At 45.1% G+C, this 26,944-nt stretch overlaps 1 protein-coding gene across 3 annotated transcripts in view; it reads left to right on the top strand.

The window, feature by feature from the left end:
• The window catches only part of Uaca (uveal autoantigen with coiled-coil domains and ankyrin repeats), an 88,212-nt gene that overhangs the window by 22,376 nt on the left and 38,892 nt on the right, over positions 1-26,944 (top strand). For 2 of the 3 annotated variants that reach the window (XM_041679672.1, XM_041679671.1), the window contains exon 2: positions 26,586-26,719. In XM_041679672.1, coding sequence (XP_041535606.1) covers positions 26,586-26,719 — 134 coding nt within the window. Of the gene's footprint in view, positions 1-23,070; positions 23,512-26,585; positions 26,720-26,944 lie in introns of those variants that run through there. The other variant, XM_041679673.1, reaches the window with a different exon arrangement.

Here is a 26,944-nt window from a genome sequence, read left to right as displayed (position 1 = left end):
GCTTTCCTTGTGTGAAGCAGAGCGTGTGGAGTGGGAGGCTTGCTCTGCATCCATTGCCTTCTTGCTGCATATTATGGGTGAGGCTGAGTCAGGAAGAGGAAGGAACTGCACTTAGGACCTATTACTGACACTTTAGGGTGTGGTAGTGTGTACGCCCAAGAAAACTCATTGTCTCATTTAAGGACTGAGGCTGCCCTGTATTTTTGTTTGGTTATATTGGCTCTAACCCTGGAGATATACTTTCTTATGGTTGCTTCTAACTGCTTAGAATCGAATATGTTCCTTGAGATGACCATGCTTAGAGAAGGAAAGCTATTATACTCTGAAGAGGGGAACCCTATCTGTTCCCATTTTTTGCCTGAAACTTACTAATTAATACTAACACCCCTGGGGCAGGAAAGATGGCTTAGTGGTTAAGAGCACTTCTGATCATCCAGAGAACTAGAGTTCATTTCTAGTTCCCACACCAAGCAGTTCACAACCCCCTGTCACACCAGGGGATCATATACCCTCTTCTGGCCTTCCCAAGCACCACACACACACACACAAACACACACACACACACACACACACACACACACACACACAGAGAGAGAGAGAGAGAGAGAGAGAGAGAGAGAGAGAGAGAGAGAAAGCTTAAATAAAGCAGTTTACAATTTGAGTTTGTATAATTAGTTTTTAATTATGAGATTTAGGTAAATATTAGTGACAAGAATATTAGCTCCAGAGGGTTTTCAACAAATAAATGGTATGATTTGGGTTAGGTTTAAGAAAACATTTTACAAAGCTGGAGAGAGGGCTCAGCTTTTTAGAGCCCTTGTTGCTCTTGCAAAGGACCTGAGTTCTATTCCTACCACACACATGTGGCTCACAGAAATCCACAACCCTAGTTCCAGCAGATGCTTCATCTGTACCAGGCACACACAGGCACATACATGTAGGCAAAAAATACATTTAAAAATTTTGCAAAAAGAAAAGAAAACATTTGACAGTGTACAGAATTAACCTGTGGAGCCAAGGGAGAAGCAGGGCCAGGGAAGTCAGTTAACTGTTAGTGTAGTCCGGGGGCAAAAACCGGAAGATGATATGAGCTACCATCCTTACTGCAGCTTGATAATATGTTGGTTTTATTCTAGGCTATTTTTAAAATGTTCATCTGCATATTTTCATATATTTTCACTTTAAAGTTATGAAAACTGTTGAGATGGTGATTAAAAATAATATATACATGAGTTTATTTCAAAACTCATATTTTCCATCATTGGTGTGAAGCCTAAAGGAACAGCAAGCAACTCTCTAACTTAATGCATGCTATATATTAATATAAATACATTACAGCACTGCTTTCCGAGTCTTTAGGACACTGAGCCCTAGTGGCTACCTAGTTATGGATCTGCTGGTTCAGAATGATAACAATATAAAGATACACAACTGTCTAGAATTTAGATGTGTTCATTATTTTTCCTTAAACTTGAAATAAAAAAAAGTCTGGGCATGACAGGTCATGCTGATAATCATGCAGAGGCAGAGGCAGGAAGATGTTTGTGAGTTGGAGGACAGCGTGGTCTGTGTAGTGAGTTCCAGGTCAGCCATGGCAACATTAGTGAGACTCAGCCTTTAAAATGTGTGCGTTTGTGTACATATATAAAACACTGAATAGCAAAAAATAACATGATGGATAGGAAAGCTGTCCGCACCCCTCGACGACACTGGAATGTTGTTGGTCAGCCTGTGAGAATGAGTGAGCTAAAACTCTTGTTACACCGAGCATCCAGTGCCCCACAATCAGCCGCCATCACGGCACTTGGCACCACCAGGCAGAAGGTTGTCAATCTCAGCACTTGTGCACTGCAGCTGTGATATTTGGATCAATATAGGTACCTGCAGTCACACTAAAAGAACACATAAGTTTTCAGGCTCAGAATATAATAAATTGAAAGTAGGTTGACTTCCTTGGCATTCTCTGCTCCTCAAATTATTTTATTCTATTTACATAGTAAAATACAGGATGGTTTGATAGAGCGAGAAGCTGACGAGGATGCTGAATTGCTTTTTGCTTTATCCTAGACTCAAGCTCTTCAGTTTTGTCCCCAGATTCCCACTCAGGATGTTGGTCACTTCCCACAACTGCATCCTAAAACACGAAAAGGAAGGTTTCAGGTGAACCGTTCACTGCGTTCACTTAATGTTGGGGAATATGATTTTAAGCTGTTTGGCTTTTGTTTACTGCATTTGTTTAACTCTGTGAAGCTGTGCTTCTTTGCCTGTCTAAAACACCTGATGGTCTAATAAAGATCTGAACAGCCAATAGCGAGGCAGGAGCAAGGATAGGTGGAGCTGGCAGGCAAAGAGAATAAATAGAAGGAGAAATAAGGAGAAGGAAGAACATGATAGAACAAGGAGAGGAGGATGTCAGGGCCAGCCACCCAGCCAGCCGTGGAGTAAGTGTGAAAGTAAGATATACAGAAATAAGAAAAGGGAAAAGCCCAGAGGCAAAAGGTAGTCCGGGTTAATTTGAGTTAAGAAAAGCTGTCAAGAAACAAGCCAAGCTCTAAGGCCAGGTATTCATAAGTGATTTATTTGGGAGCTGGATGGGTGGTGCCCCCCCCCCAATCAAAAAAGCCAAAATGAGTAAAACATTGCACTACACTAACGCACCTCTGAGAAGCGTGAGGGAGTGTGTTCTGGCCGCTCTGAGCCGCCTGAGGGGAAAAGGAGTAGATACCCAACAGCTATATTTCTGTCCACTAAGCTCACTCCTGGTTTTATTGCTTTTGAGGCAGTCTCTCTCTCTCTTTCTCTCTCTCTCTCTCTCTGTTGCACAGGTGCTCCTGGGCCTCGCCATCTCGCCTAGGCTGGCCTTCACTAGTGACGGGTCTACCTCAGTCTCCTAAGCGATGGTGTCACAGGTGTGTGTAGTCATGTCTGTGCAGATCTAAACAGGACAGAGACAGGCTGAGGGTGTTCACAGTAGGAGTGGAAGAACACACATGGCTTCAAGATGAGCAGGGAGCGTGACAGGGGCTGGTGACAGCCCTACCAGGCCTCTTTCAAGCCGCCCAGCCTCAGCGCTCTGGCCTCCCTGTAGCTCTAGATTTAGGCTCAGTGCCATGGTGGCTGCTACCATTAGCTTCCTGCAAGATTGCCTGGGTGGCGCTTTGTGTCTAAGATGAACCCTGTTTGTTTTATTGTTTTTTTTAATCTCAACTGAATAGTTATTTTATTCCTTCCTGCTTAAGAAGCCTGACAGAGCCTTGCTCCCTGTAGAAAATGTGGAAAACCCTGAGAACCTAAGGAAAACAGACCTCTGGTCCCACAGCCACAGCTGTGAACTGGATGCTGAGGTCCTAACTGCCCTTCCAGTGTGCCAGTCTCTATGTTCCTGTTCCTAGTCCAGGCGAAAGGAAACTGAAGCCGATTGAAAGGAAAGCAATTGGAGAAACTACTTAGCGAGTCTGTATTTTTAAGATCCGAATTTTGGAGAGATTTGAATGTATGATAAAAGAACAGCAGCGAATCTGTTTCTAAGATGTTGAGAAAAATCAGTCCTGCTTATAGTTTTCAGTTTTCTCTGCTTCTTGTACATTTGAAAAAGTTTTAATTTTTTTTTTTTTGATATTTTAGGTGACACCCAGTGATTGCCAGAAGGCCTTTTGCTTCCTTAATAAATTCATGTTAGTTTTGTTTAATCAGAGACTGAGTCCTGGCTGTGTTTTGAAGTGCAGCGTCTTGCTGAATTTGTTGCTGTGTTAAACTTCACCTTATTAATATATAATGCGAACTGAATACCTGGCTGGCGGGTGGTACTTCCGTCTAGAGTCTCTCAGTGGAGAAGCAAGCGCAGCAGTGAGGTGGAATCAGGACTGTGGCAAAAGTGAAAGCCGAGCCTGACGGATGGCCCTGGCCCTGTGTCGGAAGTGTGGTCTCTCCTCCATCATCCTCTCTGTCTCTACATGGCTGCTACCAGAGTCCCTGAAATTGTCCTGACTGTCCCTCTCTTCTCGTCCAGGTGCATTTAATTGTGCCCCTGTCCTTGGTCTTCATTTCTTGGTTCAGTGATAATTCAGGAAGTTCACTGTCAATGTCAGGTCAGAGTCCATCCGACTGTGTGGAGGCCGCTGACTTAGCTCTATCACAGAGACACTGGTTCAGGTTGGAAGGACGCCGTGAAAGGTGATAGATTTCTTCCCGTCAAGTTGTTGACTGCTTCCTCACAGTTGTCAACAGCATGTGCTCCCCAGCGACAGTTTAAGCGTTGCTGCGTTTCTTAAATTACTGACACTTCTGCCGAGTCTTCAGGAGCCAGGGAGGTCTTAGTTAGAGGAATCAGTGCTAAGATTACATTATCTGTTTTTCCATGGGAGAGGCCTACACATTTACCACAGGCCAGTTCTTACGGCTGGACAAGATGATTCCCTACGGAAGCCCAATTCTATCATAAATAAATATGAGCTATATTTAAAAATCTAATGTCTTTTATATAAACAGAGGAAGTTTCTTAGTCTGTACATCACTGTGCAGCTTGTGGGAAAAAAATTACTGTTTTGAAGTCATTAAATTTGCCAAAAATCCATCAGATAAAAAATATGTTATCCTAGCAACACTTTAATATAAGATCTATAAGCGAGGATTTTAGGTCTCCTTTCTCAAACACATTTTTTTTGCATGTGCATATGGTATGAATGCATGTGTCTGGGTACATGTACATAGTGGGGTGCACATGTATGTGTATGCATGTGGAGGACCAAAGTTGACCGGGGTATGCTCTTTAATCACTCCCCACTTTATTTACTGAGTCAGGGTCTCTCTATGAACCTGGAAGATACCAATCCAAGTCAGCTTGTGCTGAGGCCAATCCCCTCTTGCCTCCCAAGTGCTGGAATTACAGGTAGAAGCCACACCTCTTGGGTTTTTAACTTGGATTCTGAGGATTTGAACCCTGGTCCTCATTCTTGCATAGCAAGTGCTTTGTCCATCTCCCTTTCTCAGAAGTCGTGCATAAACATGCAGAAGAAATCTTACTTGGGGCCACATTCTCCCATCTGCTTGGGACGTTTACTGTATAGAGAAAATGTTAAACATGCGGGAATCACACTTTGAGGCAGCCCTGGGTTTGCCTCCCTTTAGTGCAGGCCCCACATCTTTCCTGAAGCTCCGAAGCAGAGCATTCTACCAGGCTTTGATAACAGCACGGACCCACTGAAGAGCAGCTGTAAACTGTTGTTCTCAGCTGAATATTGAGCATGAGAAGCACACGTGTGTGCACCACTTGCAAAGGTAACGTGGGGCTGCTAAAGGACATGTGTTTAGATTTCGGTGCTCTGATTCAACCCTGCAGGCCGTAGAGGGTATGGGCCAACTGGACTTCAGCCTGAGTGTTATTTTCTGCCAGCCTTCATGGGCACTAGCTAGCCCGAGAAGACATGCAAAGGGTAACACTTGGAATGGTATCACATTTATCTGAAGGAATCAGGTTTAGCAAGAATTCTCTAAGTTCAGTGCTTGTGGATTTTAGTTTATTCAGCGATTTGACAAATATTTAAATTCCTAATATAGGTTGAGAAGTGCTAGGTTCTGGGGCTGAGGGTGGTGAGCAGAACGTGTCCCCTTGTAGTATGTTCACTCCTGTTCTCCTAACTAACAAGATGTCTGGTGTTAACTCCATTTTACAGACAAGGACACTGGTGCCTCCAGGATTCAGTGATTTCAATAACAGTGGCTAAGCTGGTCCTGGTATTCGTGCTGCCAAATTTGTGTTGGAAAATAAGAATATTAACCGAAAAGTGTCGATTGCACACATCCTGGCTAAGTTATGCACCTGGGTGATTGATGCAGATGTCCTTTAGTATCTGGTCTCTTCTTGGTTGGGTCATTTTGATTTCCTACTAAAGGAGAGAAATCTCTCTTGGTGGCCACCAGAGGGAGCCAGAGAGATTGATATTTCAATAAAAGCTTTGATATTTTCCATCTAGGTAGTATTTACCTATCAGCAATTCTGTTGAAGTCATATTAAGAATAAATACTTAAGTGAAATAGTTTCCATTTTGAGTTAAAGGTTTAACGTGTATCTAGGTATTGAAAAATCTGGAAAGGTCGGTAACAAAATATAACGTGAATATGATTTTTAAGAAAGGATTTATTTTTAATTATGTATATTATATAAATGAGGATGTATGCATGTGAGCATAGTACTCATAGAGGCAAGAGGCATCAGGTCTCCCAGGATCTGGACTTGCAGGCAGCTGTGAGCTGCCTGATGTGCGTGCTGGAGTTGAACTCAGCTTCTCTGTAATAGCTTCCGTGTTCTTAACCACAGAGACAACTCTCCAGTCCTAATATTATGCTTTTCATGGAAATTTTCTTTTTTTCCCCTTTCCCTTTATCATCTGATTTGGTATATATATATATATATATATATATATATATATATATATATATTTGTAACAAAATAACCCATATATGTAGTTTAGAAAGGGAATTTGAAGGTTTCCAAATGATTTATGGGGTATTTAAAATACCTGACATGCATTACCGATTGTTTTGATTCATCATTAATCGCCTCAATTTTTTTTTTCATTTTGAAAAGTTGTACTGAGGACGTCACTTGTATGAATTTGCAGATCCTAAATCACTGTGGCATAAACTTCAGATTTAATGAGTAGAGAACAAAGGTATATTGTTTTAGATTCTTGGCTGTTGCATCTATAAGAACAATCAGAGTATAAAATAAGTCTGTGATGGGGCTGGAGAGATGACTCAGCAGTTAAGAGTGCCAGAGGTCCTGAGTTCAATTCCCAGTGACCACACAGTGGTGCACAACCATCTATAGCAGGATCCGATGCCCTCTTCTGGAATAAAGGTGTACATGCAGATAGAGCAGTCATGCATAAAATAAATAAATATATCTTAAAAAAAATCTTGATGAACAATATGTTTATTCAACAGAATTCAGCCTTAGAACTGAGTTTTAGGTATAAACATTCTCTTGTATTTATCATTATTATGCATGCTAAATGCCATAAACACAAGTAATTACTTTATGTGTGTGCCCATGGTGTGCTTGTGTGTGTGCCTGTGGGGGGGCACATGTGTGCATGGAGAGACTGAAGACTGACTTGGGTGTCTTCCCCAGTCCCTCTTCATTTGCTGAGGTAAGGTCTTTTTGCCAAAGCTTTCCCATCAGCTAGACTGGCTAGCTGGCTTGCCCTGGGAGCTGTAGTCTCTAGGCAGGCCACCCACCCACCTGAGTGGGTCCTGGCACATGTGTAGCAAACGCTTTATCCCCTGAGCTGTCTCTCCAGCCCCCAAGTAGCCACTTTTATGGACCAATTAGTAAATCTTTACTCTTTTTTGAGCGCAGGGCATAGGATAAAGGAACTTCAGGGCTTGCCCTGGTTGGAGTTTTAACTGGCACTTGGCAGCTGTGCAGCACAGAAAGTCACAGAGCTGCTGTGGGGTCTTTCCATGTGCGGAATGAGACGGTGATAAAATTGTCTTGGTTATAGTTGAGAACTATGTGAGCTACTGCCTTGGCAAACGCCGATGGCTTTAGTTTCCTCTCCTGCCTCTGTGATAAAATGCCTGTGACTAGAGTGGCTTGAGGGAGAAGAGGCTTACTTTTCACTCACAGTCCACGGGTACAGGCTTTCCTGGTGAGAGAGTCAAGGCAGGCATCAGGAGCTGGAGGAGCCAGTTGTGTCACATCTGCAGTCAGAAGAGAGGGATGAGTGCCTGCATGCTAGTGCTCGGCTGCTTTCTCCATCCTAGGATCCTGCCAGGGGAGTGGCGCCACCCACAGTGGGCAGGTCTTCTCACCCCAGCATAGTCAAGATGTTCCCCAACAGACATGCCCAGAGGCCCGTGTCTCCACTTCTGTCCTTGATGACCTACACCAACCATCTAGGCCATCTTGGGTTAACTTTGGTGATGGCCTCACTTCCAGCAGCTGGTAGAACTGATTTACCTTTTAAAGAACCTGCCTTTACCCAGTCTCCCCTTTTCCCTTTGGCTTCATCTATTTCAGTGCTAATTGACTTTGCTGCTGAAACCAGTAACCCCAAATCCTGGAGAGTTCTCACCATATTCTGGCTTATGTAGCCTTTGGCTGCTGTGCAGAATGGCTAAGACCCTGTGGTGGTTTGAATAAGAATGATGCTTAGGGAGTGGCACTATTTGAAAGGATTAGGAAGTGTGGTCTTGCTAGAGGAACTGTGTCACTGGGGATGAGCTTTGAAGGTTTAAAGGGCCCCAAGCCTGTCTCTCTCTTCTTGCTCCCTGTGGATCGAATGTAGAACTCTCAACATCTCCAGCACCATGTCTGCATATGTGCTGCCATGCTCCAGTGAAAGGTTCTCTTTCATGAGAGTTGCTGTGGTCATGGCGTCTCTTCACAGCAACAGAACATTGACTAAGACAGACCCCAGCTGAAGAAGCAGCCCCTGTGCCCACCTGCCATTTGCGTGGTTTGAGGAGAACCATGGCTGGGTGAAACTTGACATCCCTCCCAAAGCTCCTGGGAGGTGTGGAGAAAGCCCATCACCAAGGGGCAGGGGGCTTTGAGGTTAGACATCAGCAGTGGGAGTGTGTAAGGCTCTTCCAGTGATGAGGGCAGTAGTGGACAATAGTTGCTGGTCTAACATTCTTGCTCTCTGCATTCAGAATGTGCCTATTCCTTCCCACAGGAAGCCCTTCAAGGCTTTCATTCACAAAAGTCTTGACGTTTAAACCTCACTAACGTTTTTATATCCGGGTGCTGGAGAGATGAAGCACTTGCTGCTCTTGCAGAGGACCAGAGTTCAGTTTCTGCCTCCTTTGTTGGGTGACTCGCAATCACCCGTAATTCCAAATCCTCAATATCCCCTCTTCTGGCCTCTATGGGTATTGCACACATATGCACATACCTACTCGTAAACATAGACACACACAGATGCACAAATTAAAAGATCTCTATAGAATATCTTGTAGATAGATTTAGATCTTCTGGAGTCAAAAAGCAGGGTACTAAAAGACTGGGTGTAGTCAAGTCTGCTCCCAGTCTCCTTAACATGCTCTGGGTATGTAAGCACTCACTGTAAGCATCCTTGTTGAGCAAGGGGTGATGGAAACCGGGCAGTGGTAGTACACACCATTAATCCCAGGACTCTGGAGGCAGAGGCAGGCAGATCTCTGTGAGTTCGAGGCCATCCTGCTCTACAGAGCGAGTTCTAGGACAGCCAAACTACACACACACACACACACACACACACACACACACACACACAAAGAAGGGAAGGAAGAGGAGATGGGCAGCACTTGGCAACAGAAGTTGTGTTGGGCACAGGTTGTTCCCAGTATGGCTCTGTGAAGTGTTTTATTTAGGGCTGTCGTCCTTGGCCACACCAGAGGGAGATATATCTGATATATCCTTCCTGGGCAATGAAGTAAGGTTTGGGTTGCTTTCTCAGGCTGCTTCCTGCTAGAGAACTCAGAGACCCCGGCCCTGCCTCCAGCCAGGGTTGTTTGGTGGCTACTATTGTCTTTTATCTATTTGGTTGCAGCCATGTCTGTGTGCCAGGAGCTACGTCTTCCAGTATTGAAACATACATTTTTCTTTCTTTTTTTAAGATTTATTTATTTTATGTGCATTGGTGTTTTGCCTGTATATATGTCTGTGTGAGGGGGTCAGATCCCCTGGAACTGGCATTACAGAATGTTGTGAGCTGCCATGTGGCATGTGAGTACTGGGAATTAAACCTGGGTCCTCTGGAAGAGTAGCTAGTGCTCTTAACAGCTGGGTCTTCTCTCTCTCTCTCTCTCTCTCTCTCTGAGACAGGGTTTCTCTGTAGTTTTGGAGCCTGTCCTGGAACTACCTCTTGTAGACCAGGCTGGTCTCAAACTCACAGAGATCCGCCTGCCTCTTATTTGTTTTTATTACATTTGTTTAGTTTGTGTAAGTCAGAGGACAATCTGCAGGAGTTGGTTCTCTCTTTCTGCCCTGTGGATCCCAGGGATTGAACTGAGGTCATTAGGCACAGTGGCAAGCGGTCTTCATCCCCTGAGCCATCTCAAAGGCACTTTCTTGGTTTCTTCCCATTTGCACAAGTCCTTCTCTAAGCCATCTTTTTCCACTGAGAGGGTATGCTGGAGCAATCTCAATTCAGAAATCTTGGTGTGATCTGTGGGTCTGATTTGGTCTCAGCCGTGAGCCTGTGTTGTCTGGCTTTCCTGTGGAGTGGGTAATGGATCCTCATGAGGAGCTGGCACCTGAATTGATATGATCTGAGCTAATCTAAATGCTGAAGACAATGCATTGGGTACCTAAAACAGGGATGCAGACTATGATCTACTGCCTACTTAATATGTACTCTGTTAGTAGCGCTCAGGAAGTAATGTACTGTATTAGTTACTGCGATAAAACACCATGAGCAACGCAACTTAGAGGAAGAGTTTATTTGGGCTATGGTTTCAGAGGGCTAAGTCCATCGCGGCAGAACAGAGTCATGGCAAGAAGCCACAGGCAGGGAGCTGAGCGTTCACATGGTGAACTACAAGCACAAAGCAGAAAGGGGGAACTTTTTAATCTCAAAGCCCACCTCCAGTGTGGTACTCCTCCCAAACAGTGCCATTAGCTGGGAACCAAGTGTTCAAATATCCTAGCCTATGGGGGACATTCAAATGGCTGCACATCAGTCTGTGACTGTTTTCATTCTGTAATGGCAGAGCAGAGAAGCTGCAGCAGAGACTGTGCTGCCAATCACAGGACATTACCCAGCCTTTCAGCACAAAAGTTTGACAACCCTTTTCTCCCCAAGTTGTTTTAGTCATGGTGTTTTATCATAGCAGCAGTAACCCTGCCTAACACAGACACCTTCGAGTCTTGATTGGTCCCCCTCCAATCTCTTTGTTTGGAACCAAGGGCCTCACACACCCTAATTAAGCACTTTTCTTTGTCTTCATCCCTCTTTCTGCATTTCATTTTAGAGTGTAGTCTAAGTAAGCTGCCTTGACTAGCCTTAAATTCACTCTAGTTTACGCTGGCCTTGAACTTGTGATCCTCCTGGCTCAGCCTCCAAGGAGCTACGGTTACAGGCCTGTGCACCAGTCTGGCTATTGTATATTTTTAATAAACTTTCTTGAAGGCCCAGACAGTGCTAATAAAGGAGCCCACGTCTGCCTTAGTTAGGGCTGGACAGTCTGGTATTTAAGCAGTAGCTTAGAATAGAATCGAGCTGGGAGGCCAGGAACTCTTGGCAGAGTGTTGCTTTCTTTTGATTCTAGTTCTTTAAAAAAAGTTTTCTTCCAGATTTCACAGTCACTTGAGATCCCAAAGAAGTCAAGCTTGTTATTTAAATCGCCATCGTTTTTACCTCAGATGTGGGCAGGTGCACATGTGTGCCCACACACGCATGCCCATTGATTTGTGTGCAGGCCCGAGGTTGAGGAATGTCTTCCTCAGTTGCCCTCTGTGTAGGCTGGTTTTATGTCAACTCCTCAGAGAAGAGGGCACCACTATTGAGAAAATGTCTCCATAATATGATTGATTGGTAAGCAAGTCTGTGGGGGTATTATCTTGATTGATTATTGGTGTGCCCAGGGGGTGGTGCACCCCCAGGGCAGGTGGTCCTAGATGCTGTTAGAAAGCTGGCTGAGCAAGCCACAAGGAGCAGGCCAGTAAGCAGCTCTCCCTCATGGCCTCTGCATCAGCTACCTCCCTCCTGCCCTGTTTGAGTTCCTGCATTGACTTTTCTCAGTGATGGACTGTGATGTGAAACTCTAAGCTGAAATAAACCCTTTCTCTCCAAGTTGCTTTTGGTCACAGTGTTTTGTCACAGTAGTAGAAATCTCAACTAGAATGCCACCATCTGCCTCATTCTTGGAGGCAGTCTCTCACTGAAGCTGGAGCTCACTGATTGGCTGCCTGGCCTGTGGTGCGGGACCTGAAGGAAGATCCTCATGATTGCATGCAAGCACTTTCCCATGGAGTCATCTCCTAGCGTGTCCTTGTTAGTAAATAGAGGAAGTCATTCAAGTGGGGTGAAATCTCCTATGCTTTCATCAGGAAGAAGGTGGAGTATACGCTCCCTTCCCTCCATTTGTCCAGTGAGACCTAATACCACGCTTTCTGGGCATGCAGTGGTAGGGTAGATAGCGAGGAATGGGGCATCACGTAGGCGAGCAGGGACAGGGAAAGACTCATGGAGAAGAAGAGTCGGTCTGAGGCACAGAAGCTGGCTGTACAGCGTTTGTTTTCTTAGCTCATTCTTTTTCCTTCCTCTTCTGTTATATAAGAGGGGGTCTAAATGACCTTTGGACTAACCAGAACCCAGGAAATCTTTGTAACCACCCCAGCCCAGTGAGCCGCAGAGCAGGTCTTGGTGTGCAGCCTAATCTGTGAGGAATGTGAAAGCCTGGGAGCTTTGCTCTCCGGTTGCTTGGTTCTGAGCAGGGCTGGAACCTGCCTTGGGTTTTAGTAATGAGGCGTACTGGTAATGACAGGGTACTATAGAAGCCGGTTGGGCTGTGTTTCAGGCCGACACTTGGAATTGTTTAGCATGCTCATATATTTCCTTTTTTTAAATTTATTTATTTATTTATTAAAGATTTCTGTCTCTTCCCCGCCACCGCCTCCCATTTCCCTCCCCCTCCCCCAATCAAGTCCCCCTCCCTCGTCAGCCCAAAGAGCAATCAGGGTTCCCTGACCTGTGGGAAGTCCAAGGACCACCCACCTCCATCCAGGTCTAGTAAGGTGAGCATCCAAACTGCCTAGGCTCCCACAAAGCCAGTACATGCAGTAGGATCAAAAACCCATTGCCATTGTTCTTGAGTTCTCAGTAGTCCTCATTGTTAGAAGGTCCTGGATAGAGGTACTGCATATATTTTCTACAAGGGAAGATTTTATTTAGTTGTCTCTAGAGCCTCCCCATAAAGGCTTTTATCTTGAGATTGTGAGCTGCTGGTTTTAATTAAAACTATTTATTTCTTTATAGACAGGGTCTTACTATGTAGTTCCAGGGGGCCCAGAACTCAGAGATTTGCCTGCTTCTGCCCCTGAGCACTAGGACTTAAGGGCATGTGCCACCATGCTGCATGTTTGTTTGCATGGTGGAAGGAGGGGGCATGCATGTCCCATGGTGCATGTGGAGGGCAGAGGACACCTTGCAGGCGCTTCTCCGCTTCCACCACTGGATCCTGGGGAGCGAAGTCATGTTGCTGGGCTTGGCACTCTCTTTACCTGTTCAACCACCTCAATGGCTCAAACTTCTATTTTTTTTAAAGTATAGTTGAAAATTTTGCTTGTATTTTTAGGAACGGGTGAGGTAGATTATGATATCTGGTGGTTTCTAGTAATTACTTGGCCTTGTAAACATTTCAAGTGGTTATTCGATATAAAATCTTGGAAGTGTAAAAAACTTTGGTGTGAGTATGTGAGTATAGTATATGCATACATGTATGGTATATGCACATGATTGTGTATATATGTGCATGTTGTATGTGTATGTGTGTGGTGTTTGTGCATGTGTGTGTGGTGTATGTGATATGCATGTGTGTAGTGTATGTGCATGTGTGTGGTGTATGTACATGTGTGTGTGGTGCATGTGTGTGTCGTGCATGTGTATGTGGTATATATGCATGTCTGCATGATGTATGCACTGAACCTGGAGTTGGGATAGCAATAGCAAGCCTCACCTTTCTTCATCCGCACAGTGTTTGATTATAGGCACACAAGGCCGCTGGGGATTCAAATTCCAGTCCTCACACCCTCAATATTACCCTCTAAGCTCCCTCCTCAGCCAGAGGTGGTTTCAACATGTCCACAAGAGTCTCCTGAAGGCAGTCACACCGGTCTCTGAGGAAGTTCCTTTGGAAACAAATGTGTTTATGCTAAAACTAGGAATCCATGTTTTTGGTCTGGGCCTTGCCCTCCAGCATGTATCTCCCCTAGAATTCCTTCATCTTTCTTGGAATATACCAGGCTCCTTTCAGCAGTGGGTCCCTGCTGGGATGGAAATCCTTGTGGCTGGTCCCCATCACTCAGAGCTGGCTCTCTGCTTTCCTACAGGCCTCAGAGCAGCCTTTCCTGATTGCCATGCTTGACTCCTCCCATCTCATCCACCTCATCTTCCCCAGCTTCCTTGACAGCGCCTCTTTCCCCTGGTTTACCTTTTGTCCTTCACCATTAGAGCATCACGTTCTACTTAGAGGGAGGTTTGGGCTTAGCATTCCCAGGGCCAAACCTTAGGAACAGTATGTAATTCAGACAGTACATATTGCTTATACAAATGTAAATGGTTTCTTTCTTTTTTTTTTTTTTTTTGCTGTAAAGGCTATCACATCTGAGTTGTTTATCATTATATTGTTGTTATTTTTGAGACAGGTTCTCACTGTGTTGCCTGGCTAGCCTGGAACTCACTATGTAGATCAGTTTGGCCTCAAACTCACAGTTGTCTGCGTTTTCCTCCGGAGTGCTGGAAATATCAAAGACATGTACCCACATGAGGCTTAAAGTTATAAGAGATATTTGTATTTCTACATCAGGATTTTGTTTTTCATTTGCTCAGAGAAGAAGAAATAGTTTAGTTCGTAGAAAGAATACCAGCCAAGAAGTCTTAAAGGCGTCTAAGTGTTCTGTAGCCTTAGAGTAGATGGCATCCTCTGGGGAGGACAGAGGGCCTGCAGAATGGTTGACAGTCTCCATGGAAACGGGGAAGACCAGGGCTGGGAGAACTTCCTGGAGGGTACACCCCAGGAGACGAGCCTGCCCTGAGCATCTCTTTATTCTGAGTCTTTAGCTGTAGCCCTGGCAATTCTGTAGTAGTCTCTCCAAAGGGTGGCCACTTTTTGGGGTGTTCTGGCAGATTGACCAAGTAGAAGAGGGGATTGTGGAAACATGATTGGTAGCCAGCCTGACAGAAAGACAGACCACAACATGGGGATGGCAATTGGAATGCCTTAGTATGTTTTCCTGTGGCCATAGCAGAATACCCGAGACATGGTGGTTTCTAAAAGAAGATAAGTTTCTTTTGATTCAGCTCTAGAGGCTAGGGAGTTTAAGATCATAGAGTCGGGATCTTTTTCCTGGGGAGGGCATCCTAACATGGAAGACAAGCAAGGCCCGGTGCCCTCACCTCTCAGCACTGCTGTACTGGTAACTAGCCCAGTCCTTCAAGAAAAGCTTAGTCCCTGTCAGCGACTGATCACCAGACACCCTGAGGACCAAATTCAGCGTGAACAGTTTAGTCTGTTTAAATCATAGCGTCTGTGATGTGGGGGCTGCTGGGCTCTCTACCTGGAAGAGCAGGAACTACCTCCAAGTAAGAGTTCAGCTATGGGACACCCAGGTGTCACCTGCTTGGCATGTGGGAAACTCTGCATGCATCTGGTCAGAGAAGTGTTTGTGGGGTTGAGAGTCATGGAGGAGCTGAGCTCTGCAGGTCTCGTAGAATGCGACTTTAGAGTGAGAGCTCTTTGTTTTAATGTGATTGTCAAAAGGGATACTTGGTACTGAATTGTCTTTTGTGAGCATGCATGAGGATGCTGTGGCAGTCATACTGGGGAGCAAACTCAGGCTGCCAGCCTTGACGGATGGTCTCTTCACTAGCTGAGCCCTCTCACTGGCCCCAATTTGCCCATATTTTAAGACCTTCCTATTTCTTTACATCTATAACTTTTTCCGTTAGGACTTTCTATCCTGAATACTAAGTAAATTTACACCAAGTGTTGAAATCACACAGATTTTTAAAAAAGGTCACTCCTTACAGTGGGCATGCCAGTTAGTTCCTTTTTCTGAGACAAAATGCCTGAGCTGTCAACTTGTAAATACTCAGTGACCAGATACCTGGGGGGTGGAGGGCTCCCCACAGGCCAAAGAATTTTCCAGCAACTGTTAGTCGTATATCCTGTAATTTAACTTACTTGACACTATTTGCCTAGAGACGAATATCAGATCGTGAGGCTGAGACAATCGGCTTAGGCGTTTTGCTCAGTTTTGGAGTTTTGTGTCCGTGGCTGGCTCTGCCACTTTCACGTGGTGATGAGGCAGGCATTGTATTGTCAGGAGTCCAGAAATGAGAGGGGTGTGGGAGAAAAGGGGGGAAAGAGGACAGCATTATCAGTGCCTTTAAAGAGGCCACCCCCAGTGGTCCATTTCCTCCATTTCCCTGCAGTCCGCTGCCTCCAGAAAACCCAGTACATATTCATTAACGGACGAATCAGATCATGAATCAGAGCCCTTGGGATGCAGTCACCTCTCAAAGGTCCCACTCTAAGGGCTACTGTCCAAGCCTTCAACATATGAACTTTTGGGGGCATTTCAGAACCAACCCATAGCAGGGAGATTATGGGTAATCTCCATTTACATCTATAAATGTAAAAGTAACCTAGGATTTCTGGATTGAACATGCATTTCTTTTGTTGCTGTTTTGTTTTTGAAACAGGGTCTGAGGTCTTGCTGTGTACTCTGATTGTCCCAGAACTCACGCTATAGACCATGGTTTTAAACTCACAGAGATCTGTCTGCCTCTGCCTGTGAAGGTGTGCACCACCACACCTGGCCCAACACACAGTGCTCTAAAATTTTCCAAAAATTTTATCCCATTTCTGAAAAAGTTTTGAATTTACAATTGGTATGAATGGGGTGCCCATGTTAAGACCTGGGAGTTCTTTACTTTGTGTTGGTTTAGTCACGTCTCTGCTGCTGTAATAAAACACAAGGACCTAACATGACCTGTGAAGGAGGGGTCATTGGGCTTCCAACTCTGGAGGGAAAGTCCATAATGGCAGGGGGAGCATGGCAGCCGGCAGCTGGAGCAGGAAGCTGAGAGATCACAGTTCCATCCATCCACACTTAGAAAGCCGAGAGTGTGAACTGGAAGTGGGGCGAGGCTATACACACTAAAAGCTTGTCCCCAGTGACTTGCTTCCTCCAGCAAGGATTCCGTAATAAATGATCCATAACCTCCCCCAGACAGCACTGCCAATTGGGAACCAAGTTTTCAAATGCCCAGAAGGGGGACATTCCTCACTCGAACCACTACAGGGTTTAACATTATCATCCAGCTAGACCCACCTAGTGAAATAGCTGTTCTGCGTTAGAATGTTGTATTTATCCTTTAGAAGCAGCTGTAATTTGACTTTACCATAGGTATTTTGGATAGCTGCATTTGGAGCTGATTATCTCCTTCTCAGACCAGTGTAGTGACTAACCATGGAACTGTCTTTGCTGGAAGATGCCTCATTTGGGAAAATTCTTGCCTTACATGTACAAAGACCCAAGTTTAACCCCCAGAGCCCATGAAAAAATGCTGGGTGGTGTGGCCGACCCATAATCCCAACACAAAGAGTCAGCCAGAGGAGGGTCCCTGGGGTCCCTGGCCAGCCAGGCTAGGAGGGTGACCCGGAGGCTGTCCTGCATCTTCCAGACACAAGTGCACATGTGATCCTGCATACATGCAAACACACACACACACAAACACTTATGTACATACACATACACCTAAAATTAAAAAAAAATGCATGTTATCCTTTGGGTAAACACTTGATGCTTCTCAGGAAAGTCTGGCTGCTTGTGTTCAGACGTGTCTTAGGGTTTGTGTTGCTGTGAGGGAAACCATGACCAAAAGCAGCTTGGAGAGGAAAGTGTTTATTTCAGATTACAGTTCACATCACAGTCTGTCTCTGTGTCTTATGTCCTTTCTTTAAATCCACACAGCCTGTGACCAGTGGTTTCTAGTCCTGCCACCCCGGCACAGTGGCGCCATCTTGGAACCCAGGTGCCTTAACTTAGATTACTATTGCTATGGTGAAAAACCATGGCCAAAAACACCTGGGAAGGAAAGGGTTTGTCCCACTCACTGCTCCATGTAACAGTTCATCATCAAAGCAGTGAGGGCAGGAACTCAGGCAGGGCAGGGACCTGGAGGCAGGAGCTGATGCAGAGGCCATGTAGGGGTGCTGCTCACTGGCTTGTTCCTCATGGCTTGCTCAGCCTGCTTTCTTATAGAGCCCAGATCCACCAGCCCAGGGTTGGCCCCACTCACAGTGAGCTGTGCCCTCCCACACCAATTATCAACTCAGAAAATGCGCCACGGCCTTGCCTGCAGGCCAGTTTGGTAGACCGGTTTCTCTATTGATGTGACTTCCTCCAAAATGACTCTATTTTGTGTCAAGTTGACCTAAAACTAGTCAGCACAGAAGACTTGCATTTACTCCTGCAGGGCTTTCCGTAAGTGTCTGGCTGCCACTTGCCAAGACACTCTGGGTGTTCGTAGCAGGTGGCTTTGTAAAGGACTGCAGGGGGACAATGGGCTACTGCTGCTTTTGGTGACCACTGGGCCTCTCTGGTAACCGGGCAACGCAGTTTTTAAGATAAGGTTCTCTATTAAGTGTGTGGATCCACGTGTAGAGCAGGTAAGTCCGAGGTGCACCAGCTAACTCAGCAGGCCTCCCCGCCACCAAGACCATGTGCTCAGCTGCCATCAGCTGATGTCCACCCTCACCTGCCCTGGTGTTTTAAAAAGTTATAAGTTTGTATTAATCTTTTTAATGCTATCATAAAAAATCACATTTATTTTAGAAATTATTGCTGGGCTGAAAATCCTAGCATAATATGAAACCATTCTACTATAAAGTGTAGCATAGACTCATGCCGATGTTAAGTGTGCAGTTAAGTGTGTTCACAGTGTCCAACAGCGGAGCTACAGAAGTTCCTCAGCCTACAGGGCTGATCAGTCCTTCACCAGCCACTCCTCTCCCCTCCCCTCCTGCTGACTCTGACAACTGACTACCCCATTCGGTTTATTTGTTTGTTTGTTTCTGTGAATTTAATTACTTTAGAGTCTATGAAGGTGGCCTTAGTGTGTGTGTGTGTGTGTGTGTGTGTGTGTGTGTGTGTGTGTGACAGAGAAGGGAGAAACGGGAGGAGCAAACAGACAGAGAGAAAGAACGAGGAGGAAGGGAGGAGACCAACTTATCTTACTTAGCATGGGGTTCCCCTGGGATGTGATTGCCTTCATTGTTAAGAACTGTGTAATATTCCGTTTCATTCATCAGGGATCGCCTGGGCTGCTTCTGCTCCTGGCTGCTGCAGAGGGCATGGGGATTCTTTGGAATGGATGCCCAGGAGTAGAGCGGCCTCATTGCTCTCTTAACATCTCTTTTCCTTTCTTTTTTTTCTGATGGTAGTTACCCTAATGAGTATAAAATCATGTCTTAGCAATCACTGCTGGGAAAACTGGTTATCTACTCACAAAAGAATGATGCTAACCTCTTATATTACATCCAGTTGAAAGAAACCAGCTGCCTTCATATGCTCACAGACCTTGACACCACACGCCTTATTACTGTAAAACCAGAAGAAACACAAGAGAAGCCTTCACGATGGCGTTGCCACATAGGACGCCATAGCAGAAGCGATCCCAAAGAGTCACCTCCAGTGTGAACACTTCCGCCCAGCAGAAGCAGCAGACAGCTGAGTGAAAAGGCAGGGTGCTAGTTAATCATCTACCAGATAAAAGGCAACATGGAGATGATAAACGCAGTTTTAAATCTTTTGCTGTATTTTTATTCCATGTGGGTGCGTGTGTGTGCATGCCCCAGTGCACATGTGGAGGCCAGAGGACAACTTGCAGGAATCTGTTCTCTCCTCCACCATGTGGGTCCTGGGATTGCACTCAGATGTTTCTGTGCTGCGCCTGTCTGTCAGCCTGACAGTCTCCTTGATTGTGGAAGGCTGCCAGAGCTCACCAAATACTTTGCTTTAGTTGAGAAGCTGTCCTCTGTCCAGGTCACTTAGTGTATGATGCTGTTTGATTTCATTCCATGACCCCTCCTTAAATTCTAGGGATGGATTCTGTCAGTATTTTATTATAGTACTTCATTTTTCAGATGTGCTATTGAATTTGGTTTCCACTGATTATTGTTCAATGTCCTTAAGTGTGCAGTCAGTAGTCACAGTCCTAAAGCTCACTGCCTTGCTGCTTGTGTGTTCATCTGTTAAGATTCCCATGTCCCTTTTAATTTAGCTACTTCCATCTTTATTTCTTGCTGTATTTTTTTTTTTTTAGATTTTATGTGTTTGAGTGTTTTGCCTGCATATATGTGTGCTGTGTGTGTACAGTGCCTGTGGAGGCCGGAAGAGGGTGTCAGATCACCTAGAACTGGAGCTACAGTTGTGTGCTGAGAATGGAACACAGATGCTCTGTAAGAGCAACAAGTGCTCTTAACCAGTGAGCCATCTCTCCAGCCCTTTCTTGCTGTTTTTTTTTTTTTAAAAAGAAACTGATTGCCCCTATTTTTCTTTTTATTTTTTAAAAATTTTTATTTCTGTACACTACATAGTACATTTATGGTTTATTATATTCCTCTCTCCCCTTGGATTTTTTGTAAAAGATTAGTTCCATAAGTTTGGGTAGACTTTTATTTTTAAATTTTTGCTTAGACCACTTCAAAGGTGATGGTATGCTCGGCTGCCAGGCGATGAAGTCACCTTTGTGTTACATTAGCAGTCACTAAGGACCCTGACCCAGAGACCCTGACTGAGTAAAGATTGAAAAGGGTTTTTTCTGTCCCAATACCCTTATAGAGAAAATCGTAAGGGATCAGTTGGGCAGGAATGTTGGCCTGGCGTGCATTGAGTACCCTACAACCTGGGCATGGCAGCACACTCCTAGGACCCAGTACTATAGCTGGCAGATGGAGGCAGGAGGGTCAGAAGTTTATAGTCATCGTCTGCTGTGTGGAGTTCCAGGCCAGCCTGGCTGTGTGAGACCTGCCTCAAAAGATCAGAACAAACAGAAGCAGAGCGGCTGTCAACTGAGTTGGCTACCTGGGGTGAAGAGGACAGAGGAAAGAAGGAAGAAACGCTTGAGTTTTTTTTTTTTTTCTTTTTACTTTTTTGTTCATTTTTGAAAATAATTTTTTTTGTTGTTGTTTTGTTTTTAGTGTCTCTGGCTAGGAACACTTGTAACTGACCAATCCCTTCCACTTTGGATATTTGGGTCCAGTCCCCTCACCAAGCTTTTTAAGTGTATCCAGTCTTTGGTTTTGCTGGAAGCTTTCTCTGCTGCTGTCTTTGAGGTCAGGGACCAGAGGCTCAAGCGCATAGTGCTCCCCTGGTGCACACTGCAGGTGCTGGCAGGCCTGGCTCTGAGCTCAGGTTTGTCCAACACTGAAGCTCCTTCCTAAACCACTGTCGACAGTGCTTCTGAGGGCCCAGAGAGGTCTTCCAAGTCTGACGGGCAGACCTGAGGGGAGGCCCAGAAGAATCTTTTGTTAAGTGAAGGACCCACTCGCAACTAGCTGAGCCACCCACAGCTTTCTGCCACGGGCAGTGTGGATCCTGCGTAGTTAATGGGGAGTGTGGGAGAGAGAGGATTCAGGGACTGGAATTTTCCCTACCCTGAATAGGAACCCAGTGGCCCCAGGAAAAAGAACAAAGCCCTCTGCTGTGTAGTAGATTTGGAGGGGTCGTGGGGGATGGGGAAGGGATGGATGTAGGAGATGCCTACAGTTTGAAGAAAGGTCCCTGGGACTTGCTAGAGGGATAGGGTGGAGTGAGGGGGGCACGCTCAGATACAGGGGTCTGTGAGGCTTCTGGGGACATGACATTTTGAGAGTCACTCCGTGGGAGCTAGGGAATACCCCACCAGATCCAGGGGCAGCAGAGCCAGGGCTCTACTCTGGTTCTTAGGGAGCCTCTGTGGAGGGGGTGTGACTAGGGATGGGACTGTGGCTTTTGGGGCAGCCGTCTGCAAAAGGCACACAGCCCGTCTCCTGAGCCAAGAACCCCTAATGTATCTTTGGAGAGTCCTTTCAGCCTCCTCGTGCTTGCTTTGTTACCCCAAAGGCGGAGGGGGGGGGGCTGAGCTCTAGCCCAGATCTCCCCTGAAGAGTGAGTGGGCTGGGCGGAGTCTCTGGGGCCACACAACCCCTTGGTATCTCCTGTGCTCTGGGAGGAAAGCACCTCATTGTTTTCAGAAGAATTCATCTGGGTGTGTGGCCATGTATGCTTTATAATTAGAATATGGGCCTCATGGTTTATACTGCAACCGGAGGGAACCGGTTCCTTGTTGAAGTTCATGCAGCATTTTTAACTGGCAGCGTGATCTATGGTGGGACAGTCACCTCCTTCCTCTAAGCCTTGCTTGGTATCTGTCACATTCCAACCAGCAGTTTTCCTGAATGTGTGTTTTTAGAGAATATATAAATCATCCTCATGCTGTTGTGATATGTAGAACACAGTAAACACACACACACACACACACACACACACACAACCACCACCCTGGACTTGGAGGACGGAACAGCCTAGGTAATATGGGGAATCTTGGTATTGTAGGAATATGAGCACAGGGGGGCTGTTGCCTTTCTCCGCCCACATAGCTGTGTTTATAATGAAGCTCGGCTTCCGGATAGATTGGTTTCCTTCAGTTTTAATCAATTTATTTTTCTGTGTTTTGCTTTTATCCACGAATCCAGATCATTTGACTTTCCACTGATACAGTGTGTACTCAATCTAACAGGCAGGGCACTTAGTTTGGAAATGCAGAGCACTGAGTTAAATTTAAATTTTTAAATTAAAATTTATGGCACAGACTTCACCACGATGTTGTCTTGGCAGTGCCCTTGTCCCTTCTTGTTTGACATGCAAGGAGACAGACTGGCAGCAGTTGTAAGCTGAAACCTGGTTGTATGCAGAGCAAGCCTGCTAGGGGTACTAACATTCAAAGTGGGGTGATTGTGTGTGTGTTTCCTTAAATGAAAGCATGACACATTTGCTTTAAATAGAATTGTATATCCTGTTTGTCTAGGCTAGTGAAACTCTGTGTTAGATGACCGTAAGATTGAAACCAGCTCTAAATACTGTGTCGTTGAACAACCAGATCCGTCTGTGCTCCTCCCGGTCACCTCCCCACACACTTGCACTGATTTGTACTGATGCGGTCAGCACGTTTCACAATGCGCTTGAGTCATTTCCCCAGGAGACCCGGGTTTGGTTACTCAGAGGGAAGGCATGCATTGACAACAAGTTCCTGGCCCTTTTCTATCACCCAGCTGTCAGGTCCTATGGAATCTAAAATAGAACTGTGCTGATGGTTCCAGGCCACACACTGTTTACCGGTCACTCTGGAGGTGGCCAGTCGCCTGCACAGCAGCGCCCGGGCTGCTGTGTGGATGAAGCAGGATGTGGGGTGTCTTCCAGTGGGGTCCCTGAAAGAGGACGACTTTTAAAGCCAGCCGCTCACGAGAGAGGAAGAAAGAGGAGGAGTTACATACCTGACTCGGGCAGCTCTGCCTTCAGTGCCTGGCAGCAAGGAGAAGTTTTCAGCCTCATGAGTGTGGAGAAGGGGCCAGAAGATGAAGAAAATAAGTCTGGAGATTCAAGCTACATGCAGCCCAGCATGTGAGGGGCCGAGGCCCTTGCAAGGAGTCTACAGATGAGATTTGTAATTTAATGCAGGGTTGGTCACGGTCGCAACAGGAACCAGAAGCCTGGCTATGATGAACTGTTGGCTCTCTTGTGCTCCTAAGCACACAGTAGGTACCTTGTGGGACAGATCCGCACACAGGCTTCCCGTGTGCTTTTAAAGTGCTCTGTCTTACTAACGACGCCTCTGTGCGTTTTCCTTCTGGTTTGCCACCGTATCAACAGCAACTGACAAGAGCTTTGTTTTTCTGGGCTTAAACAGCACAAGCTAGAATGCTAGTAACTGGGCGGCAGAGCTGTTAACTGACCAGAGCTGGGAGCGGCGCTTGATGAAGTCAGGCTTAGAACCACTCACTAGCATGAGACTTTAGTCACATTGAATTATCTTTCTTCTTCTGTTTGTGAAAGCCTTCCTTTGGAGTTTGCGGGCTGTGCAGAGCTGTTTTCTGCCCAGCAAGTTTCCTTGGGGGATCCGGGCTGTTTTAAGTCTAAGGATAAACTAATCAGTTTAGAGCAGGTATTTGTGTGGTGAGCATGACCTAATCATCCGGGCATTTGACAGCCCAGTGTCTCTTCCTCTAAATCCACTGCTGCTCACCTAACCTGGAGCTAGGCTGCTTTGCTCTGAAATGAGAGGGAGGGGGTACCTAAGCTGTAGTTCAGGTTTTGAGTCAGAGGGTAGACTTTATTCCCATGTTGACAGTTTGAATTTTTGAAGTTAGAAGAGATGGATTGATTACTAAATTTAACCTTAGTACATCATTTTTGAAGTCTTTAGGTGCCGAAACCAGGGTCTGTTAAAATAAAGTGAGTTAAAGGAAGTGAATTAGAAATTAAACTTTTACATCTGTCTTCACATTCAATCTTTTCATTTTCTCTTTCAAGTACTTCATGAGTCAACTGGTAGGATTTACTATAGAAATTTAGGAAGTTGATGTTTTTTCTGGTTAAATGTTTAGTGGGTTTTGTGGGCTGAGTATTGATTGACTTTGCCAATTATGTGACAATGCTTAGATCTTGTGGCGTTACAGAAACAACACTGAGTACGGATTTAGCAGTGAATTCATATAATATTTATTACATTTTTAAAAACTTTTGTTGTTTTTTGTTTGTTTGCTTGTTTTTGAGATAGGATTTCTCTATAGCTTTGGAGCCTGTCTTGAAACTAACTCTTGTAGACCAGGCTGGCCTTGAACTCACAGAGATCTTCTTGTCTCTGCCCCCTGAGTGCTGGGATTAAAGGCGTGTGCCACCACCTTCCAGCTTTTAAAAACTTTGTGTGTGTACGCATGAGAGTGTGCACACGCATAGCTCATGTGCAGAAGGCAGAGGACAACTTGGGGATGTCAGTCTTCTCCCTCTACCGTGTGACGTGGGAAACAAACTCAGGTCGTCAGACTTGGTGGCAAGCACCTTCTGAGTCATCTCTCCATCCTCAATATGATATCTTAAAAGGTTAACTCTTATGTGCTTAAAAACATCTATCTTATCACTCAATATTAACTCTTTCTTGGTCTCCTTTTTAAATGTTATACCATATCCACACTTTAGATGTTCACATATATGTAAGCATATTTTCTTTCTAAAAATAATTTTACTTTATGTACATTGGTATTTTGCCTACATGTATGTCTGTGTGAGTGTCAGATCCTCTGGAACTGGACAGTTGTGAGCTGCCATGTGGGTGTTGGGAATTGGACCTGGATTCTCTGGAATAGCAGCCAGTGCTCTTAACCACTGACTCGTTTCTCTAGCCCCAGATGTTTATATTCTCATTCCATGTTTTGGCACATCTGTGTACTGAGAAGAGATCTCACGGTGTGCTGTCTGATCAAAGCTGATATAACCTTGGTGTTATTGTGCTACTTCCTTCTGGGTTTGAAATTACCTTCATCTTCCTTTTAACTATATATGCGCTAAGTTTTTGCAAAAGTACAAAACCTGCTGGCAGTGGTGGTGCAAGCCTTGGGAGACTGAGGCAGGAGAATGGGCCCCAGTTTGAGGCTAGCATGTGTGCTATAGGGAGCACCTGTCCCTTTAAAACAAGAACAACAAAAGGTAGTGCTTTATAGTCTTTCTTCTTTAGTTTTTTTCCTGTATAAAAGTTTCTTTTTATCCTAATGTGTATGTTTTTATTTCTTATTCTATTCAATATTGTTTGTATTCTAACAATACAGTATTGTTTGTTTTCTAACAATGCCTTTGAAATAGGAGGCATTCTGTAGTGTCTTACAGTACACATGGCATTCCATTGCATCTAAGGGTGCTGGGAAATAGTAACCAGAGACAGCTGTGAAAGGATGAGCCCTAAGGGAACAGGGAACAGTCAGAGCAAGACCCCACTACAACATGCAAGTCATTTGATGCTGACTCCTTTCTTCTGTTAAAAGCATCTCATAGGGCTGGAGAGATGGCTCAGAGGTTAAGAGCACTGATTGTTCTTCCAAAGGTCCTGAGTTCAATTCCCAGCAACCACATGGTGGCTCACAACCATCTGTAATGAGATCTGGTGCCCTCTTCTGGCCTGCAGGCATACATGCACTGTAAACACTATAAACAAATTAATTAAATAAATAAATCTTAAATAAAAAAAAAAAGAGGCACAATGGTCTCTTTAAAAAAAAAAGCATTCTCAGTATTCCTCATTGTCCGCTATAATCCTTAATAAATAAATAAAAAAAAAGCATCTCATAATTGTAGCTCTTTGGTCTTGAGGCGTTGTGCCTGACTTGGGGCGGGTGGTCAGTAATTATTAATTTCTTTTCTTTGCCCCAGAGATAGCTAACAGGATATTGAACATGCGAAACAGACATTTTCTTATAAGTTTAAGGTAAATAGACATCTCAATGAGTCACATATTTGGAAAGGCTTTGTATGCCTTTAATCCCAGCACCCAGGAAGCAGAAACAGGTGAGTTCAAGGCCAGCCTGATCTATATAGCAAGTTCTAGGCCAACCAGGGATACATAGAGAAACCCTGTCTCCAATAAGTTAGTAAGTAAGTAAATAAATGCTCTTCTATTCTGGTGAAACACAGCAGAGAGAAAGAAATTTGGGGTACAGCTGGAAATGGAATGATGCACTGTGTAGGGCTTCTCCCCCTTTCCCCTTTCTTCTTTGAGAGAACTGACTAATGCAATGTGACTAGCATGTTCCTTTATCCTTTTCATTTGTTTGTTTTGTAGCAATCAGCAGAGTGGAATAAATACGATGACCGATTGATGAAGGCTGCTGAAAGGGGGGATGTGGAGAAAGTGTCCTCCATCCTTGCCAAAAAGGGCGTCCATCCAGGCAAGCTAGATGTGGAAGGCAGATCAGCGTGAGTATTGCCCTGTCCCTGGGGCCTGGGTAGAGCCTTGGGATCCAAATGCTCCTGTGAATTGTGGCTATTCCCCTTGTGATTTTACGAGCCAGGACTATGGACTAGTTCTGATTGTCCTCCATTTAATACCTCCCAGTGTCCAGCTGCTGAGGTTATGTACAGCCTCTGCTCTTTGGGGTTTTTTCTTCAGTCCTTGTATTCGATCTTTGAAGCAGCCATGTA

Source organism: Microtus oregoni, unplaced genomic scaffold, assembly GCF_018167655.1.
Source record: "Microtus oregoni isolate MIOR12 unplaced genomic scaffold, Mior012 000032F_ref0000030, whole genome shotgun sequence".
Lineage (NCBI taxonomy): Eukaryota > Metazoa > Chordata > Mammalia > Rodentia > Cricetidae > Microtus > Microtus oregoni.
The sequence above is the reverse complement of the archived record's forward strand: the minus strand, read 5'-3'. Positions and strand labels throughout refer to the sequence as shown.